The sequence below is a fragment of the Trachemys scripta genome, chromosome 4 (assembly GCF_013100865.1).
Source record: "Trachemys scripta elegans isolate TJP31775 chromosome 4, CAS_Tse_1.0, whole genome shotgun sequence".
Taxonomy (NCBI): domain Eukaryota; kingdom Metazoa; phylum Chordata; order Testudines; family Emydidae; genus Trachemys; species Trachemys scripta.
Window position 1 is genome coordinate 13581697 of NC_048301.1, and position 20983 is coordinate 13602679.

Genomic DNA, 20983 nt, shown 5'->3' on the forward strand with positions numbered 1-20983 from the left:
TGGAGTCCATTCTATATGCATCCGAAGAAGTGGGCTGTAGTCCACGAAAGCTTATGCTCTAATAAATTTGTTAGTCTCTAAGGTGCCACAAGTACTCCTGTTCTTCTTTTTGCGGATACAGACTAACACGGCTGTTACTCTGAAACCTGTCATGAATGATCTGAAGTACTTCCCACAAGAATAAGAAAAACATCAAAAGGCCATACAGTGTTCCAAGGCATCCTATCACTAATGAACCACATATGCTGGCCTTATTGCGAGGCCATTCAGACAGTATATTTTCAGAAGACCGGTTCTTTTCCTTTCAATAGGAGAGAAAGGAAGCATGTAAACACAACCCCCGCCCCCAACTATTTTTGTAAGAGTTTTAGTTGGCAAACCAAGTACTAAGCAAATGGCATAGATGTTCAATAATTTAAACTGGCTTCCCTCTTATACATTAAGATGTGGTTCCATCCTCAAAAGTGGGTTTCTCCATCTCAGTTTCCACATCAAGTGCGCTCGGATTATATGGCTTAAAATGTGTGCTGACAACTTTCTGCTTCTAATTAAGCACCAGAAAGATTTAGTGTAAAGCTAGCCCGAGTTTGTTCCATGCCAATCACAGATCCCAAAACGTCTAAGCCAGTCCTGCCATTCTGAGCAGTTTCATCAGCTTGAGCCAGTGAATCCACACACTTCGGGAGAGGGCAGGGGATGGACCCTATAGACACCACCTCTCCTGGACCAACCCCCAGTCCCTCACTGTCAAGCTGCCATTTCTTTTGTTAATAGTACTTTATGGTAAAGCAGAACACTTGCGTTTGCTAATTTCTTTTTGTTATGAAGAAGGATTTGAGGAGGCTTAAATGCAGCTCATAAGATATCTTCACTATTGCATCACATGTCTGTTTATTACATTGAGTGCTCTTTAGGATGCTTTCAGGCTGATGAATACGATCGCAAAGCCAAGTGCCATCAATTCCAAGTCTTCATGCTGAATGCGTCAGCTTTTCTATTTATTTTGAACAACTGACCTTTCTCACCTTTGCACTGAGCTTGCTTCCTAAATAGTGGCTTGGGAGTCTTCTTCACACAGCAAAGGCAACAAAATTATTCCCCTTCCCCACATCTTAATGGCTATGTTTGTGTGTTTTAAGTGTTTTTAATTAGACTCCACCTGGTAACTAATTCTCTTTCATCTTGGATGGTTTCTGGACCATAACTACATTTATCTTTCTCCCTCCCTCATCTGCACGCTATCGGGAAAATAGAGGGCTGCAGCACGATTTGTTAATGATTACATTTATAGCAATCCAATATATGCAGGCTAGACTGAATCTTCTTTCCACAATGCAGGGCAAATACTGTGTTGGACCTTGTCCCTGCTCCCAACGAGTGTTTTTTCATTAGAGACATAACCTTTGCCACAAATGCGGAGTCCCTACTTGTGCACCTGGATGCAGTAACCCCATTTTGTTGAGACTGAAGCCACCGCTGTTGGCATTTCATTCATCAACACCAGTAAAATATTCTGCAGGGTAAACGATTTCCTCAGGGACACCTGTGCAATCTTGCCATTACCCTTTTCAAACATGTTGAAGGCAGACTGGACACCTGAATGTTTCTGTTGTTTAGTGAGGCCATGTCTATACAACAGCATAGCCTCATACCCATCTGTAACAGGGAGTAGGAGCTAGTTACAGCTACCAAGATGTTTAGGTGCTATAAGATAGTGCTGAAGATCACAAACTGCCACAAAGGCAAGTTTAGCTGCACATCTTGGACAGCTCAAATATTGCGTAACTTTTACACGAAGAGCCTGCCAGAATTTCCACATGACCCCACCCTGCTGGCACAGTGCCCTTGTGTTCCTTTTGAAAACAGCCTCTTATTTTCAAGAGAAAAAAAAGCCCAGACTGCCTAGTTGCTTAAAACTGCAGATAAGTGTTTTTGACAATCCCACTAGGTACCTACGCATCTGCAACTTTAGCATGTAAACATTTTTCATTTACTGCTCCTGTAATATTGCATCCTTCAGTTGGAGCTTTCTAAAATACATGTTCTAAGAATACACAACTCAAAGAAAAGCATCTAGGTTATAATAGTGTAAGTTCATAACTACCTTTAATTACGAATGTATTCTGTTGTATGGATTAAGTTTTTTTACAACACCTCTATCATGGCAAAAGCCAGATCAATAATATTGAAGTTACTTTTTTTACTTACCAAGACACTTCTGTTTCACCCTTTCCAATTCATTCTCTCTTCTTGCGGAAAGCACAACTAGAGCCCCTATCTTTGCTAGCTGGTAAGCTAACTCTTCTCCAATTCCACTTGAGGCTCCTGTCACCCAGACGACCTTGTCAGGCAGTTCCTTTTCTGTTGAAATGACCAAGTAAACAGTTTACGGATCACTGCCAACAGTGATTCAAATTTGCACAATTTATACAGAAACATGGAATCTCACAATAGCATTATTATAAAGTCACTTATCCATGTAAACTTAATAGCTGGTTATACACTGAAAAGTGCTCAGAATGTCAAGAAGTTCCAGAGTTAAGAGCATATGCAACCTTAATTTTGCCCTTTTGCACATTACAGTGCAGTCATAGAGTCATTGATTGTGTCACTTAAAAAGTCTTACTATTTTTATACATCATTTTTCCCCTATAGTTTATCCCAAACTCTGATTTTGTTAGCCATCTCGAGGATACACACACACACCCCTTCCTCCACCCATCCCCCCCCAAAAAATCTACATAATTAAACAATATTTGTTGAACCACCGAAGATATTGCATGTGTCCTCTTAGCATAGACACACTTTTGTCCCCTCTTCCCTTTGATGTTGAAAACTAATCTCCTCTTGCCTACTGGTCAGATTTCTCATCCTCCAGCTATTTAGGACTGATTCACTGCCACTGATTCGCATAAGGCAATTAACCTTGGAAAGGTTCATAGGTAGCTTACTACATACTTCAAAGAGAAATAAAGACAATGATATTATTGCACGAACAGTTTCATCTAAATGTTAATATCCCTTTTGATCTCTGAATTAATAGAATACAGTAATGAAACATTACAAACAGGAACAGAAGTTTAGCATCTAAAAGTTAATTAGATCCCATTGTTATACTTCTAATACATCTAGGTAAACACAAATACAATTAGTATCTTCTTCTAATTCTCCAACAACACAGAACTCATCTATTTAATATGGCTTTGATAACCATCTACAAGGAATGGCCCTGGTTACCACTTCAATACTTTTCTAATATGTGCTAAAGGTTGATTTTGGGTCACGTGGCCTGCTGGCTGCTTAACCTTCATTGGCTCAGTGTCACAATAGTATTGCACCTTAGCAAGTACATTAGGATCAATTTGGGTGTTGCTCTTCTGTGAAGAACTTGGAATAGAATACTGTTAGAGACCAGTCATAGAACTGGTTTGTTCCAGTATGTGTTTTTGTTGAGAAGACCTTTTAATGGTTCACTTTTAAATGAGTGTTTTAAAATAAAAACAGAATCACAACAGAATGGTGCTAATGGTTAACTAGTGTGCTCAGATACACAACATACATGAGAGGTTGTGCAGCATAGCAATATGTGCCAGCCAGCTAAGAAATTCAGATTCTTCTCTGGTGCAGTTTGGATTTTTACCTGGAGTTTCATAGCTCCTGTATAAACAGAAGGCCTCTATTTCATTTCACCAGTGGGAAAGGAGGAAATGGGAGAAATTTGACCATAGCTTCCACTTAGAAGACCACCCGTTTCTAATCCACTGGGATACTATTCCCATTAAGATTTACAACAAGGCTCAGTGATTCCATTTTACTTTGAGAGATCCTTAGCTAAGGTAGTAGTTGTCATCAATGCTCCTTTCCCACATTTACATTCTGCTTAAGTCAAAGAAGATACCTTTGATGCATTATAAGAAGTTCTACTCAGTCAATTATCTTTTCCCCCAGTTTGGGGAAAACTCTCCTAGTTTGTTTCAATAGATGAGAAGCACCCCAAGGATACACTGATCTTGCTCTCGTCACATTTATAGCACAGAAAGTTGTTTGACCCTAACTCCTTGGTTTCGATTGCATCCTCAGAATATTGCTATATCCGCTAAAGCATGGTCCAATTTTGAGAAATCCTTTTAAGTAAGCTTTAGTGAAACTGAAGACTACACTCAAAGAGATATTAAGAAAGTCTGAGAACTCTTCTTATTCCTCCCTTACATAAATGATCTCCATTATATTTGTGTTGTATAGCACACACAGGTATGTTATGGACAAAGTTCAACACGCTTTGTCCTGGGACAGGAGGTAGAAATCTATGTTTGAGTTGGTAGGCTTATCTTGTGTTTTTCTATCACTTGTATTCTCTGATCTTTGGTCCAGATTTTATTTTGTTTTTTTTTTTAACGTAACTTGAGAAATGTTTGCTTAATTGATAAAATTGTGATGTGCAGTATTTTTAGACATGTGTCTGATAAAGGTAATCTGTAAGGATAAGGCCTTTGTCTGCAGCCAGATTCAAAGAGCGGCCAAGCAGCAGCCGTTAGCTGAAAAGCACATTCTCACATTCCATCTAAATTACATTAAAACAATGTAATATCAGGCTGTTAAGAAGGAGACCCCGTCCTAATGGCACCCACTATCACCAGAAAAAGAAACAGATCTTAAGATGGTTAAAGAAAACTTCGTTTGATAGCATCTTGTCTGTTAAGAAATCACTTATCAGCAGTTGTGGTTGTGAAATCCTCATTTCTTTATTGTTTTATCATTATGGTCCCCACTTCCCTATTGTTTATCTGTATAATCTCTGTCTGGTCCTTTAATTGTTTGTCTGATACACCTAGCAAAATTAATTATGTAAGTTAATTAAGGTGATGGGATAGGATTGATTAGAGAATTTTGTTATACTATGTTAGGATTGGTTAGATAGATTTCAGTAAAATGATTGGTTAAGGTACAGCTAAGCAGAACTCAAATTTCACTATATAAACTGGGGTCCAAAAGGAAGTTCTTTGGGAACCAACTCCAGGACACAGCCCCAAAGATCAGAGCTGCCAGACCTCAACACTCTGCCAACCACACCGTGCAGAAACTGGAGTCCCCCAGATGACCTGATCCTGACTGGCCATCAAGGAAAGTTCATGTCTTATTGGGAGTGGTGAGCACTGTATGTGTTGCACATGCAGTATGTTTTTGGTGATTGTTAATAAATAGAGGTTATGTAGTATATTACTGTGTAAGGCTCTTTCACTGGTAAAAGACCCTGTAAACCCCAAAAGATTAAACCCTGAGTCCACATGGAAAGGGTGTTTGCCCAAAGTCCACGGAGGAGTAGAGCCCAGAGAGGAGTAAAGTTAGGTGCTTTTCGCCTGGAGCCCTAGGAACTGAGAAAGGGTGGGGGTGCCTAAATTAAGAGGGTTACGCCTTGAGCCCTAGGAACTGGGTAAAGGTGGGTGCCCTTGAGTGTGTGAGTAACAGAGAATTTTGTGCAGGTAATACATCCTACAAACAGCAAATACATCTAAATGATTTTGTTTTCTTGCAGTAAGAACACATGATAGGGCAGCATGACACAGATGTTGCCCTGCAATTGGGGGTAAAGTTACCCCAGAATTTGATCAAGCTAATTGCAATCATTGTGTGCATTCAGCCACCAGGAATTAACAAAACAGAACAGCACATGGGTAAGGGTTCATTTGAATAAGCAGGGCTTCTGGAGGCAAGGTCAAATGCTGGCTGCAGGCTTGCGGTTTCTGCTAATCAGAAAGAGAGGAGGGGAGAAGAGAGTCAATAAATTGAGACAAACAAAGTAAGTGGCTGGAGATCTTGAGTTTGGGCGCCTTTGATATAGAAGCTTATTATGACTAAGGCGATGTCTACACTGCGCTCCTTGCAGTGGCAGAGCTGTGCCGCTACAGCAGAGCCGCTGTAAGGCACACAGTGTAGCTGCTCCTTGTGCCAGCAAAATAAAGCCACTCCCAACAAGGGGGCAGGAGAGCATCTTCTGCCAACAAAGCACTGTCCACACCAGTGCTCTTTGTCAGTAAAACTTTTTTTGGTCAGGGAGGTGGTGTTTTTTTCCCACACCCTTGACCAACAAAAGTTTTACTGATGAAAGTGCAGTGTAGACATAGCCTCAGGCCTTGGCTACATTTGAGAATTCACAGTGCTGCCGCAACAGTGCTGTGAAGCGCGAGTGTAGTCGCACCGCCAGCGCTGCAAGAGCTCCACCTCTCCGAGGGGAATAGCTTGCAGCACTGTGAGCGAGCGTGCAGTGCTGCTAGGCGCTGATTACACTGGCGCTTTACAGCGCTGCACTCGCTGCGCTCGGGGGGGGGGGGAAGGGGGCGTTTTCACACCTCTGAGCGCAGCAAGTTGCAGCGCTGTACAGCACCAGTGTAGCCAAGGCCTAAGATTGTTAGGAATGTTTTGTTGGTCAATAGTTTAGTGAAGTTAGAAGAGGTGATGACCCAGCATGATCTCTGTATTTTATAAAAGTTAGTTATAAAAAGACCAGATAATAGTGTGCTTTGGAGTAGTCCTCTGATGCTATCCTGAGAGACTTTTTTCTGACACCATACTCCATGGCAGGGAAGTGACAGGCCGTTGCTGACCTGCTGCTAATTACTCAATATCATCTCAGATTCTAGGTAATTATTTGGGACGTTCTAAACCTATTGCTTCTGTCTGTGTGTGCTTAAATCTAATAAATAGTAGTTTTATATAAGAGCTACTCCTGGGGGAATTTTGCGCCACAGCACATGCACAGAATTCACGTCCCCCACAGATTTTTTTTTTTTTTTTTGGCTTTCCCATACTCAAAATGACTGACAGGGAATTAAAGGGAAGCTACAAAAGCAGTCATGTACCACTCCCCAGCTGCACAGGTACACTGTTTCAGGTACCCAGAGCAGCCATCAAAGAGGTAAATCACCAAGGGGCTGGGGACACCCCAGCCCATGGCTCCTACCCTGATCAGCTGCTAGTCCCAGCTGGGCTGGAAGCAGGAGAGGACGGGACTTCCTCTTCTCCTGCAAGGAGTGACTGGAGCTGTGTCAGACCCACCCTCAGCTGCAGGAAGCTCCGCATCCTCCCCTGCTTCCTCCCCACATTGCTCATCAGCTGTGGGGGGAGGGGTCACTGTACAGGGAGCTGCTCCTCCATCCACCCAACCCCTGTACATCTGGACCTCCCATACCCAGACACCCCTGCCAACCCTCACCTGGTACATCCAGAACCCCCCTAGCCCTCCATACCCAAACCCCACCCCACGGAACCTCAACCCCTGCATCTGGAGCCCCCCTGTACCCAGACCCCCTACCTCCTTACCCCATCCCTGCACCCAGACCACCCCGAGCCCCCACATCCAGACCTCCGTCACCACTGACCTCCAATTAACTGCACCCAGACCCCACCAAGCCCCACTTCCCCAGCACCCAGACCCCCCTGCTGAGACCCCCACACCAAGACCCCTCTGCTGAGACCCAACCACTTTCACCTGGAAGCCCCTGCACAGTCCAATTGCCACTGCACCTGGAACCCCGCACCACACACACAGCACCTCTGTGCATCCAGATCCCCCCACACCTAGACCCCCCCACTGAGCTGCCTGCACCTAGATTGTCCCACACAGAATCCTCTCACCCCACACCTGGATCCCTCCACATTGAGCCCCTCCACATTTGGATCCTGACTGGTTAAGCCTGCCTGCCCCACCCCTGGTGTGCCTGGCGCAGAGAGGCAGGGCTAGGGTTACCATACATCCAGATTTTCCCAGACATGTCCGGCTTTTTGGGCCTCAAATCCCCGTCCGGGGGGAAATCCCAAAAAGCCGGACATGTCTGGGAAAATAGGGAGGGAGAGCCCGGCGGTGTGGGGCCAGAGGCCGGCGTGGTGCTCGGCAGGGGCTGGGGCGGTGGGTGCGTGGCCGGGGGCCGGCGGCGTGGGCGCTCAGCCGGGGGCCGGGCCCCAGGGCCCGAGCTGGGCAGGAGATGCCAGGGCCAGAGCCTCTTGGCCTGGGCCGGCCGGCCGCCGAAGAGAGCCGCTCGGCCAGGGGGGCTGGACTGGGCCGCACTGCACCCCGCCCCAGCCCCAGCTTACCTACTGCCTCCCTGTTTCAGGCTTCCCGCGAACATTTGATTTGCAGGAAGCAGGGGACTGGGAGGGGCAGGGGGCAGAGTTGGGGTGGGGCGGGGAAGGGGCGGAGTTGGGGCGGGGCCAGGGCCCCATGGAGTGTCCTCCTTTTTAAAAATTAAAAATATGGTAACCCTAGGCAGGGCCCTGCGGTGTTTCTGGGGCAGGCTCAGGCCTTGTGCTGTGTCAGGATCAGGTGCAGCCTCACCACCGAGTCTGTGTCCCGAGGCTGGGAGGACTGCAGGGTCATCTCCTATCTTTGTGCAGCCAGTGGCCTGTGCTCCCCACTGCCATGCTGGAGCCTCTGCATTTATTTATTGACAAATAAAACTTGCAGAATTTAAAAATTCTGCGCACAATATTTTAAATTTTTGGCACAGAATTTTTAGGCACAGAATGCCCTCGGGTGTAAAGAGCACACTTACTTGCATCAATTTTTCATCAGCCAGAAGCACTGTGTTTCCACTGATTTATTCCTGACACCACCTGGTTAAATTACCACTGCTTTGGTTTCTGAAAATCCTGGGTAACACAGGCAGCAGATAACTAACAGATGTTTATGATGGCGCTGATAGGCATGCTTCCATCACATAGATGGAACAAACACATGGAAAGACACTTTGGAATTGGCTTCCACCCATATTTGTACGGCCCTACCAATTTCACTGCAGTGAAAAATGCATCATGGACCATGAAATAAGCCCTTCCCTGTGAAATCCCATCTCCCCTGGTGCTAGGAGTGCCCCAGCCAGGGGGCTCCTAGGTCCGGCTAGGCTGGGGAGGGACAGGACTTGTCCATCCCCCGCATAGCTGCTCTCAGGGAGAGCTCAGACCCACCTCCAGGTGCCTCCCCCTGCTGCAGGATGCCCTGGGATTAGGCAGCAGCCCCAGAGGTTCTTGCAGTTGGAGGAAGCTTGTGGAGTTGGGTCTGATCTTCCCTGTGCTGCTGGAAGTGCCCCAGCACGGGGCTCCTAGCTGCTAGTCCAGGCAGAACTGGGGCAGGACAGAACTTGCTCTTTCCCTGCAGGGCTGCTTTTAGATATGATGCAGCTAGCTCCACACCCCTCCTCCCCACTCATTTCCTGTCCCCCTCCCTTTGCAGCTGCCTGGGGAGGGAACATTGTACAGGCAACTGTCCCCCCATTCCAGATGCAATTATTCGCTTATTTAAAAAAAAAAAAAATAGAAAGAAAGGTGAAGCACTTGACAGAATTTTTTGATTGACACTTTAGAGCAGCAAATTACACTCAGGGCTCAACTCACTGACTGATAGATATAGACATTGGGGAGGTTTTGTAGTGTAGTGATCTCAATTGATTGCCTACCAGAAGACACCTGCAATTACTGTAAAATGATTGTCCAAAGTAAATCAAAAATCTCAAAAATAATTACTGCAGCAGATCGCGTGAAACAATTTGGAAGCCAAGTTCTACATGCAAATGGCGACAAACTATTTTGTAGAAGCTGCAATGTTTCATTGGATCACATACAGTTCAGCACCACTTAGACTCAGAAATCCATCAAAGCAGAAAGAGGGCTGTAGATATGCATTGCTGGTAAACAAAACGTTTAAAATCAAAAAGCAAAAATAATTTCTTCTCTTTCTTAGAAGATGACAGAGCTCTTGTACCCATCATTTAGCTATAATGGAACTTGTGGTGACATCTGCAAGTGCTTATATACCGTTGGAAAAACTTTATGACCCAAAGCTGCGTGAGTTCATTCAACGGAACGTACAACATGCGGGTTGCTTACCAAGTGCAAATAAGCTATGACAGGATTATCGTCAAAAGGTTTTAGCTACACATTTTGAGGAGATGAAGTCTCAAATTAACTCATGTGAGTCTTCTGCAATTATTTCAGATGAGTCCACAGATGAGCAAGAAAACTATGCACTGCATGTTCAGTTTGATTTTATTTCTGACCAGGCCAAAGATGTACAGACAGGAAAGCTAACAACAGTGCTCGTCAACTACATTTACTTGAATGCTGTTAACTCCATTACAATTTGTCAAGCGATAATTAATACCATTTCAAAATACGGTGCAAAGTTTGACAAAGTATCTATTTTCACAAGTGACGATGCAACTTACATGACAAAATCTTTCAGCAAGATAGCTACCGTGCATTAGTTATCCCGCACTTAACTATCAATTTCCCCCCACCCCCCTTTTAAAACAGAACCTCTGACTCACTAGCCAAGATGATCAGAGGGGGAAACATTTCCTTCTAGAAAGGAAAGGAATGTTTTGCTTTCTGCTGCTCTCTAGTCAGGTGCCTGGTTAACAATAGCCCAGAGCTGGAATTGCAGAGCAAGTCCTCCTCAGCCCCATGCTGGTGTATGCCCAGTAAAAATGGAATTGTCTTCAAATTTAGCACTAAAATGTCTGAAGTCTCTCTTGAGTATATGCAAAATGTGGTGTTGTTTTTAAATTATAACTTGGCTAAATGTTGGGAAATTTTCATGGGGACCACAAAAGAGACATCCTTTTGGCACACCTATTTCCAGTCCCTGCTCCAAATATAGAATATCAGGGTTGGAAGGGACCTCAGGAGGTCATCTAGTCTAACCCCCTGCTCAAAGCAGGTCCAATCCCCAGACAGATTTTTGCCCTAGCTCCCTAAATGGCCCCCTCAAGGATTGGCCTCACAACCCTGGATTTAGCAGGCCAATGCTCAAACCACTGAGCTATCTCCTACTTCAAAGGAACATATGCAAAGTGCTGTATTTTTCCATAGCTTGGTTGTCTGAAACGGCTGAAGAATTTTGTCTGAAGTCTTCCAAAACAATTCAGCCTGAGGCGGACATCCAGCATGGAAAATTTGTGCCCAGATACTTATAAGCAGCTGAAAACAGGGTCTTCTAATGGGAAGTGTTGGGAAACCTTATTTACAGCCAGTGCTAACATTCCTGCCTAATTAAGCCAATGGTAGAAGACAGCATGGTCTGCATATTGTTGTTGCCACGTGAGACAACACCCAACTCTCTCTCTCTCTCTCTCACTTGGCTCAGATGCTGAGCATGTCTATACTGCAGTCCAAGTAGACATACCAAAGCTAGCTTTAATCTAGCTAACTGGGGTACCAAAGCAGCAAAGCTGCAGCAGTACAACCCTTCCTCAAACCCTGGGAATTTTAGCCTGTGCTGAAGCCTTCTGTGACTGGCAAGAAAGTTGCAGCATCTACTTTCAGCTAACGGCCAGACCAGCATGAGCCTCACCTACATGACCTTTAGAATGGATTATTGCAACTCCCCACACTTGGGAATGAGGGCACAAACCTTTTTTCAAAGGTCCCAAACCCATCGGCCTGCCTCTTGAGCAACATGAGGTGCACAAAGGGCTTACAGTCGTTTCACTCTGTACACTGGCTCCCCACAGGTTAATTTCAAAATAGAGATTATCATTGTAGGTAACTTGAAGGACCTCAAATGACCATCTCTCACTGAGGGAGATCTCTCACTCCTCTGACAGTTACACTCCTGAGAAGTGTAACAATCACTCTCAAGGGTCAAACTCCTGAAAGCAGGGATAACACTTTCCCATCAACTGGTGCAAGACTATGGAATACTCTTCTGGAAGAGGTATGAATAACCACAAACCTCACTGTCTTTTAAAAGGTGTGCAAGACTTATCTCTTTAGCCTTCCCCCAATATCTGCAACCAACCACTAAAGAGACTGAAGAGGGTAAAGAGAGGCAGGTGTGCGCGTATGTACAGACACACACAAACACACCGTGCTACCTAGCAATCACTTAAGGAGGCGGAAGAAAGTCAGCTTGTTGGACCCTTCCTTGCCTTGGTCCTTTTTGCAAGGCATCCAGATACTATCAGCCAACCATCACCATAAGAACCTGTTGCCGGCACAGAGGCCAGAGGACAGCAACAGTGGGGTTCGTTGCCCGGTGTGCTTCGCGCCAATAAACATACCGGGGTGGAGAAACAATCAAAGTTTATTTGAGATCTCAAAGTGGTGCAAGGAGACAGACAAGTCTCAAATCAAGCACACTAGCAAAAACAGTTTCTCTCTTCTTATACATTTTACAACTAAGCCCCCCCCCTCCCCCTCTCTCCCACCCACCCCTCTCTACCACCCCCCCTCTATCTCTCCCTCTACTCCCCCTCCCCTCCCTACCGAAGGCATGTTTATACATTTAAGCAATTAAATCATTCTAGGGCTATAAATCTAGCTTGTTAGTAACACTCCTCTAAACAGTTATTTGATCCTGTTTACCCTTAGTTTATTACCCCTTCTCCATGCAAACCTCATCATTATTGCTTGGTACCTGGTATGAGCAAGGTCGTAATTGCTAACTGGCTGTTTACACATTCCAATTTCTGTCCTTGGCTTTTGAGGCCAATTAGAGTTAAACATGGAAGGACAGAGTTTAAACATGGAAGAACTTTGGTTCACATAGGCCTAATGACGTCAACAAACCCATCCAGGGAGAGAGAATTTGAAGCTCTGATTGTGGAGCAAAAGCATGTTTAAATTTCACAACCTGCAGCTACTTGGCTTAACAACCTGTCCTATACACAATAGGACATTCCACATGAGGCAAGCCCTCTTGCAAACTTTTAAGGAGCTGTGCAGTTCCTAACATGCTTCAGAGAACGGCTCCCACACACATCTTAAAAGCCATGCTGGAGTCCTCCTTTAATCCTCTGGCACCACAGGAGGGTTGAGCGAAGGAATCAAGCCAAGGAATCCTATGGAGATCTTGCCTCTGCCAAACTGCACTGCACATACTAGGTACGTCTAAACTGCAACAAAAGACCTGCAGCATAGCCACAGATAGCCCGCAGCAGACTTGGGGGCAGGGGACTCGAGCTGCAGGGCTATAAAATTGAAGGGTAGACACTTAGGCTGAAGCCCTGGCTCTGAGATCTTCCCCTCCTTGTGGGATCTGGGCTTCCGCCGGAGTGTCTACACTGCTATTTTTAGCTCCACAGCCCAAGCCAAAGTCAGCTGACCTGGCCTCTGAGATTTAATGCCACTGGTTTTGTTTTGTTTTTTTGTTTTTTTAACTATTGCAGTGTAAACATACCCTTAATGTTAAAGTCTGCAGCTTCAGCACAGCCTTCCTTAGCTAGACACCAGTGGTTTTCAACCTTTTTAGGGGTCTGCAAATGAAAAAAAAATATTCAGATAGATGTACAGATCCCTTTGGCAATCTTGGACAGTCTGCAGACCCCCAGGTTGAAAACCATTGTCAGCTTAGTGAAAGAAGTAGGCATAACATACTGCACTTGAGCAAACTCTGATTTTCAAAGGCTCACAGTTAAGAACCAGTTTTTACTAGAACACCCAGAGTAATCGCTCAGTCTGTGGCAGAACTGGGAAGAAATGCCCTGGTCTTATAATTTCAAGTCCAATGTCTTAACCCTAAGACTACCTTCCTCTTTACATTACAGGTGCTAATCTTTTGGCCAGAGTTTAATTAAGATGTTGTAATCAACTTTCAGAATGCTGCACTGAGCAGAATAGGAGGAAGGGACCTCAAGACGTCAAATAGATTTCCTGGTGGTGCTTAAATAGGGCCTCCCTTTATCCTCAAAGCTGGATTTTAATAGCAGTCTCAGTGGAACTGAAGTCATAAGCAGATTTCACAAAGCTGCCTGTACTTCTATGGCCAGATCATCATTTTGACCTTTCTATTTGCATCTTGTACCCTTACTCTTTCTTTGGCCCCAATCCTGCAAACCACTAGGCAAGCTGGACCCTCCGTCCATGTGGCGCCCCACAGGCATAGGGTTTGACCACACAAAGCAACCTGCAGTATCAAGCCATAGGTTGTCAGCTCTTGGGAGTCAGCGACCATGCCTCCTTTATGTTTATATAATGCCTAATATTTTATGAGCCTTACCAATAATAAACAAGCCACAAGGCATCCATTTCTGTGGTATCAACATTGCTTTCTACAAAGGCCTGCAAAACTGGCTAGCACACTGGCTGCATCTGCACCTCAAAAGAGGTCACATGTAACTACTGAAAAATATGGGAACCAAAACAGGAACCGGAAAAAAAAAAAAAAAAAGTGGGAGAGGGACTGATTAACAGCAGGGCCAGTGCAGCCACTAGGCGAACACCAAGTGGTTGGGGGTGCCAAAAAGCAGTGCCCTGGCTCGGCAGGGAGGAGTCGCCTTCCAGAGGCACGGGAGAGCCAGAGCATCAGCTTGTGGTGGCAGCAAGCCCCAGCCATGGAGGAGCCGGCGCAGCACAGGGGGGCAGCAGCCCTGCAAAGGCGGCGGCGCTACTAGCAGGGAGTAGCCGCACCCCCCCGCCTCTCCTGCCCAGGCTGCAGCCAGGCGTCCCCCCCGGTGGCTCCTGCAGGCTGCAGCAGATGCATGTGGGCCGTGGTCCCCATGCGCCCCCCGGCTCCTCCCTCGCCATGCTCAGGCTCTGCGGCTCCTGGGCATGTGAGCCACCACCGCCGCTGGGGTACGGGGCCCTGAGCCTGTTCTGGGAGGGACAGCGGTGGCTCACACGCCCTGGAGCCGCAGAGCCCGAGAGCACACGGGGGCTGCCGCCCGCAGCCAGGGCAGGCATGCCCCCCCGGTTCTCCCCTCACCACACTCAGGTTCTGTGGCTCCAGGGAGTGTGAGCCGCCGCTGTCCCTTCCAGAGCTCCCCCCTCCCGCTGCCTCAGCACTTTGTGGGGGAGAAGCTGTGCGCACGGCAGCCCGTTTTGCCTCCACATGGAGCCAGCATCTGACTGGCATAGGCATAGAATACCAGGGTTGAAAGGGACCTCAGGAGGTCATCTAGTCCAACCCCCTGCTCAAAGCAGGTCCAATCCCCAGACAGATTTTTGCCCTAGCTCCCTAAATGGCCCCCTCAAGGATTGAACTCACAACCCTGGGTTTGGCAGGCCAATACTCAAACTACTGAGTTATCCCTCCCCTTCAGGCATTGTAAGGGGAATCCCAGGGGGCAGTCAGGGAGCAGGGATTGGATGGGTCTGGAGTTCGGGGGGGGGGGGGCCTGTTAGGGGGCAGGGATGTGGAGAGGGATCGGAGCAGTCAGGGGACAGGGAGCAGGGTAGGTCAGGAGTTCTGGGGGGTCCTGTCAGGGGGCAGGGGTGTGGATAAGGGTTGGGGCAGTCAGGGGGTGGGAAGTGGGAGGGAGTGGATGGGGCAGGGGCAGGGCTTGGGTGGGGCTCTTCCCCCCCATCCGCTTTTTTGATTGTTGAAATTTGGTAACCCTAGGCGAGGGGGGAGCCGGGGGGCACATGAGAGCTGGCGTCTGCATGCATCCGCTGCAGCCTGCAGGAGCTCCCGGGGGGGGGGGGGGGGGGGGGGCGGGCCCACGGCCGGGGCAGGGGGGGCGGGGAGCATGGCTGCTCTCAGTTAGCAGCGCCTCTGCAGGGCTGCTACCCCCCTGCGCCGCGCCAGCTCCTCCATGGCTGGGGCTCGCTGCTGCTGCAAGCGGGACGCTCTGGCTTTCCGCTGCCTCCGGAAGGCAGCTCCTCCCTGCCGAGCTGCTGCAGCGGCCCAAGCCTAGCAAAGCCAGTGAGTGGACTTGGGGCGGTGGCCGCCGGGGTGGGGTGGGGTGGGGAGGGGAGGGCTCGGCTCGCAGGGGGGCTGTGCACCCTCCAGGGGAGTTCAGGAGGCAGGGAGGGGTGAACCTGGTCTGGGGAGCAGCCCCCGGGGCCTATAAAAGCTCGTTGGGATTTGCCCCTCAATGAATCAATGTGTGCGTGGGGTGTTGTGCAAGGTGGAAGTTTTGCCTAGGGCACAAAATATCCTTGCAGCGGCCCTGATGAACAGCTATAAAACAACCTGACAGCACTGAAACAAACAAAACATAAAACCAAGAAAAGTTTATTAGAAAGATCCATCAGATACTTATAACTGCTATTCAACATTTAATTTTTAACATTGATGCACATGGCACTGTACAGTGTAGGAGACCTGTTTATCTACCCTATCAAACTTAAAATCAAAAGGCACAGATTATGAAATCCTTCTTAAGTCAGGAAATAGTAAGGAAAAACACTCGGGAGGACATTATACAGAGAGCTTGAAAACACACAATTTGTTTATGTTGTGTGCTTAATTTCCTTACTGGCTTTTTAATTAACGGTTTTTATGAGAGTGGAACCTTAGAGCCTGGGCTGAATTTAACTGACAAAGTAAGACAGTCAGTTTTGAAGAGGGATCTGAAGAGGGGAAGCTAGCCTGACACATGCAGAGAAGAAAACTTACAGAAGGCCTAAGCAGCTTGTAAATTCAGGAGCAGGAGGAGACAGTGGGAACAGTAACACTTTCTTGTAAACTGTCGCAATCCTTGTCCTATCTCACCCGCATCCCCTCATTTTATTCGTTACCCTTATTCATTCTGTTTTCTAAATAGTGCAGTCTTATTTGTTCTGTAGAATACCTAGCAAGCTTGTGATGCTATAAAAGTAACAAATTAGATATCATACTAGAATAAATCTAGAAAAAGAATTATTAGCACTGTATTAGTGAACATGTATTTAAAATAGACTAAAAACTAGATTGAAACCTCTTACAGAAGTTTCCATATCTCCATTAGCTCTTCAGGTGTCCACCAATGAGAGCTCAGAGATTGACAAGTCTTGCTGATTAACTTTTCTGCCCTAATGTCAAAATGTTTAAATAGCTGGCCTTTTTCAAAAAGGTATGAGTGTACATTTTTTAATTTCCTGCACATTTGTGAAGCATCTAGCAGTTGGATGGCACTAATAAGGAATATAGAAATGTTTTCGAAGGACCTCTTCCCTGTTTTTTCCCCAGCTGTGCAGGGTCCAAACATCAGCATTATCTGGTCAGAGGCAGGTTATTTCCAGCCTACAGTTTCTTTCAAAAGGTAGTATAAATAGGGACCTGGCAGAGACTCCTAAATACCCCATCCCATTCTAGATCCTTCCCCTCCCCCACATATACTTTCCTGTGACTATCCCACAGAGACCCCCTTGGGACTGCCACCTGATGTACTGAGACTACATCGGAGCCCATTTTCCCTGGCAGCTTGGGTCTTCAGTAGCCTGTCTTGTTGAGCCAGACACGCTAGCCTGCTACAAACACAGACCCAGGTTAGACTGACTTAACATTTGGTAAGCAACCCACATCCTTTCACGTATTTATACCTGCTCCTAGATCTTTTACTTCATACATCTGATGAAGTGGGTTCTAGCCCACAAAAGCTTACGCCCAAATAAATTTGTTAGTCTCTAAGGTGCCACAAGGACTCCTTGGTTTTTTTTTTGTTGATACAGACTAACATGGCTACCACTGAACCCAGACCCAGGTCTGGATCACACCACACTTACTCCATGGCTTTGCCTCGCCACCACTACACAGGACCCCCTCCTCCTCCCCTGGCTTCTACACCATGACCACACAACTATCCCAGCACTCTTCCCATAGCCTTACCCTCCCCACCCACACTCTCCCTTTAGTCTATCCCAGAGCTTGTCTACACTGGAAGAAGAGGAGTACTTGTGGCACCTTAGAGACTAACAAATTTATTTGAGCATAAGCTTTTGAAAGCTTATGCTCAAATAAATTTGTTAGTCTCTAAGGTGCCACAAGTACTCCTCTTCTTTTTGTGGATACAAACTGATACAGCTGTTACTCTGAAACCTGTCTACACAGGGGCACTCAGGAAAACAATCCACATTAACTACAAGGTGTGTGTCCAAAGTGGATTAGTTAAACTGCATTAAACCCCTGTGTGAACGCTCTCATTCAGCATCAAAGTGGCCTCAATTCAGTTTAGTTGAATCCAGCCACGTGAATGCTGAATATGGAGTCCACACCGGGGTTAAAGGTAGTTTAACTAATCCACCCCTTTAATTAAATCGGATTAAAATGCGTGTCCCGGGCACAAAAGCCCCAGGGAGGCACCTGCTGGCTCTACCCCACCCCTGGAGCTGCTGCCATCCCGCTGGCTCTTGCCCCCGCGTTGGACGGGGCAGGGCTCGCCCCCTGGCACCGCACTACCCGGGGAAGGGGGTTACCTGGCCTCTTGCCCCGCCACTCCGCCCACAGCAGGGTGAGGTCGCCGTCCAGGCCGAGCAGCCAGCGGCCCAGCAGGTAGAGCAGCGCGCCGAGCGCCAGCGCGAGCACGAGGAGCGCAGCCCCCTCCATGGCCGGAGCGCAGCGCACTGCCGGGGCCCGCTCCGCCCCGGGGATTTATGACGGGCCAGAGGCCGCCCCACCCTGGGCGAGGGCCCCCCGCCATGCCCTGGTCCCGCCCCCGCCGGGGAGTGGCCGCCGCTGGCCTGGCGGGCAGCCAGGGACAGGCGCCTGGAACGGGCCTGCTGCCCGCGCACGTCGCAGCGGGGTAGGCCCGGGGAGCCCACCCCAGCGACAAGAGGCGGGGAGCTGGGGCACCGCCTCTGAGGCGCCCCAGAGACCTGAACCCCCGGTTGTGTCCCCCCCTCCCCGCGGGAGTTGCCCGACTCCCCCCAGGGGAGCCCCTCCCTGACTCCCCTCCCTCACTCTGCAGCGCCCCACCTCCCCCTGGGCTCCTCCCGTCCCTTGCTCACGCCCTAGTCCCTCACTTGATCCTAATTCCAGGATCTGCATTTCCTCCCCCTCAGTAAGTCTCTAGTCTCCTCTGGAGCCTTTCCACAGCAACCCCCGCCTCAGGGCTCGGCTTCCAGCCAGCTCAAGGCTGAGCAAGCTGATAAATAGTGGGTGAGAGGTCAGCCCCATGATACAGGACCAAGATCCTTAAACACGAGCCCCATCCCTGGTGTTAACTTTCCTCTGCCTTGAAGGTTTGCCATAGTGGTAAGTGGGAGGGGTCATTTCTATTGTGGGAGAAGGGGAATTTGATTTATATCATTTACTTGTTCCATAAACAGAAACAACCTTTGAAACCCACAAAGCATGCTGCTGCCTTCCCTCCTTGCACCTGCTCCACACCTGGAAGAGTAAAGGCGCATACCAGCTTCCATTTGTTGTCTTTTAAAAAGTAAAATAGCCTTGCAACTGCACACTGAGCACTAGGGTTGGCGAGCTGGCAGTATGTTTTCCTGAAGATCACAGGTTATTCACAATCCTATTACAGACACCTAAGGCTGGCCTTTACGATCCAGGAAAAACACAACCATGGGTCCCTTGATGCTGGGGAAGACCCCAGCTTGGTTGGCAGCAGTAAGGAGCAGTTCCATCTGGACTACCACTGATAACAGTACTGCCATCACCAGCTCCCTGGGCCAGCTTCCCTACCGAGCAGCCATTGTGACATCTAGTGATGGGGGTACCTCAACAGAATGAGAGACATTGCAGCCTAAGCAAGGCACTAATTTAATCAATGACACTGAGTCCCTACCCTCAACAAGTCACATAGGCCAAAATTTTCAGACTTAGATGCCTAATGTTAAGCTCCCAAGTCCAGGGGTGCTGAGCACCCACAGATCCAATTGACTCCAGCACTTCTAGAAATCAAATCACTTTTATACAGGTGCCTGAATATGGATTTAGATGCCTTATCTTATATACCCAAGTTTGAAAATTCTAGCTTTACTCTTTCTGTGCCTCCATTTCCAGATCTATAACAGTCTCCACTTCTGCAGCAGAAGGCTTGGCCTGGTGGAACCTAACCATTCTCGCCAGCTGCACACACATTTGGCATAAATTGTCATTGATTATTATGGTAGTGCCCACATTCTACTCGGCACTGTCCAAGTATATAATAAAGCAGACCCTGCCCCAAAGATCTTGGAATAAGCAACATAAGGGTGGGCAAGAGGTATTATGGGTTCGGTTAAACTTCATTGAAACTGGTGAGTGTAACAGCCACTCTTCATTTGGAGTAAATGTAGGACAAAATTAAGCTTCTATGTGGAACCAGATAGCTGAAATTACAGCAGCCTCCTGTCAAAACGCAGATGCAGGTCATCACCCAAAATAGAAGCACAGGCAAGGCACATAGGGGAGGAGGGGTATCACTGGATATTGTTTGTTGGAGGTACCTGTGTCTATGGGAGAGAAAGAAGCAGGAAAAACACCAGAGAAGCAGAAAGACTAGGAGCAGAAAGCCAAGGAATCAGAACATCCACTGGGATGATGGCCTGAGAAAAAGGTTAGAGAGCTTTTTGCACTGAGTACTGGCTGAAATAAATTTAGAACTGTGAGCAAAGAAATTATTTCCTGTTTGATTCCTGTGGTGCTCAGGGAAACAGGACTTTGTACACTCTTTGTAAATAAATAGGATTGCACCTGGCCAAAGAAATATCTGATTCCAACATCAGTTTCTCCTCCTAATCAAAACAACCCACTGGGCTCCAAAAATTGGCTAACTACTTGGGTCAAAAGGGGGAAGAGAGGAATATACGTCAATATTTTTTACTCTTTGTGTAAATAGCCACTATCTTCACTTGGCCATTGAGCTAATCATTATTAGTGGGCTAATTTCTTGTGAACATCACAGTATAAGTGGGACTTCGGACAGATTTGAAGGAAGATTACCACACTTTTTATATCATAATCATCTCATTCTTACATCCCCACAACTTTTGTTGTAGCTAGGGTGACCAGATGTCCTGATTTTATAGGGACAGTCCCGACTTTGGGGTCTTTATCTTATATAGACTCCTATTACCCCCCACTCCTGTCCCGTTTTTTCACATTTGCTGTCTGGTCACCCTAGTTGTAGCCACCCATTCTCTCTCATCTTATATTTATGTCTTGTCTACACTACCAAGTTTTGTCAACAAAACTGCCTTTTGTCAACCAAACAGTGAATGCGTACACACCAATCTGACTTTTTTGGGGGAAAGTGTCCAGTTTTGGCTACAAAATACAACCACCCCAACGAGAGACATACACCTTTTTCCTCTAAATTTTTCTCAACGAAGTGCCAGTGTAGACACCATGCTTGATTTC

At 47.2% G+C, this 20983-nt stretch overlaps 1 protein-coding gene across 1 annotated transcript in view; it reads right to left on the reverse strand.

Annotated features, from left to right (window-relative positions):
- DHRS7 (dehydrogenase/reductase 7) overlaps positions 1 to 18277 on the reverse strand; it is a 32285-nt gene extending 14008 nt beyond the window's left edge. The window contains exons 1-2 of the mRNA XM_034767252.1: positions 18106 to 18277; positions 2209 to 2361 (exon numbers count right to left, since the gene is read on the reverse strand). Coding sequence (XP_034623143.1) covers positions 2209 to 2361; positions 18106 to 18235 — 283 coding nt within the window. The 5' untranslated portion in view covers positions 18236 to 18277. The remainder of the gene's footprint in view (positions 1 to 2208; positions 2362 to 18105) is intronic.
- Positions 18278 to 20983: the final 2706 nt, after the last annotated feature.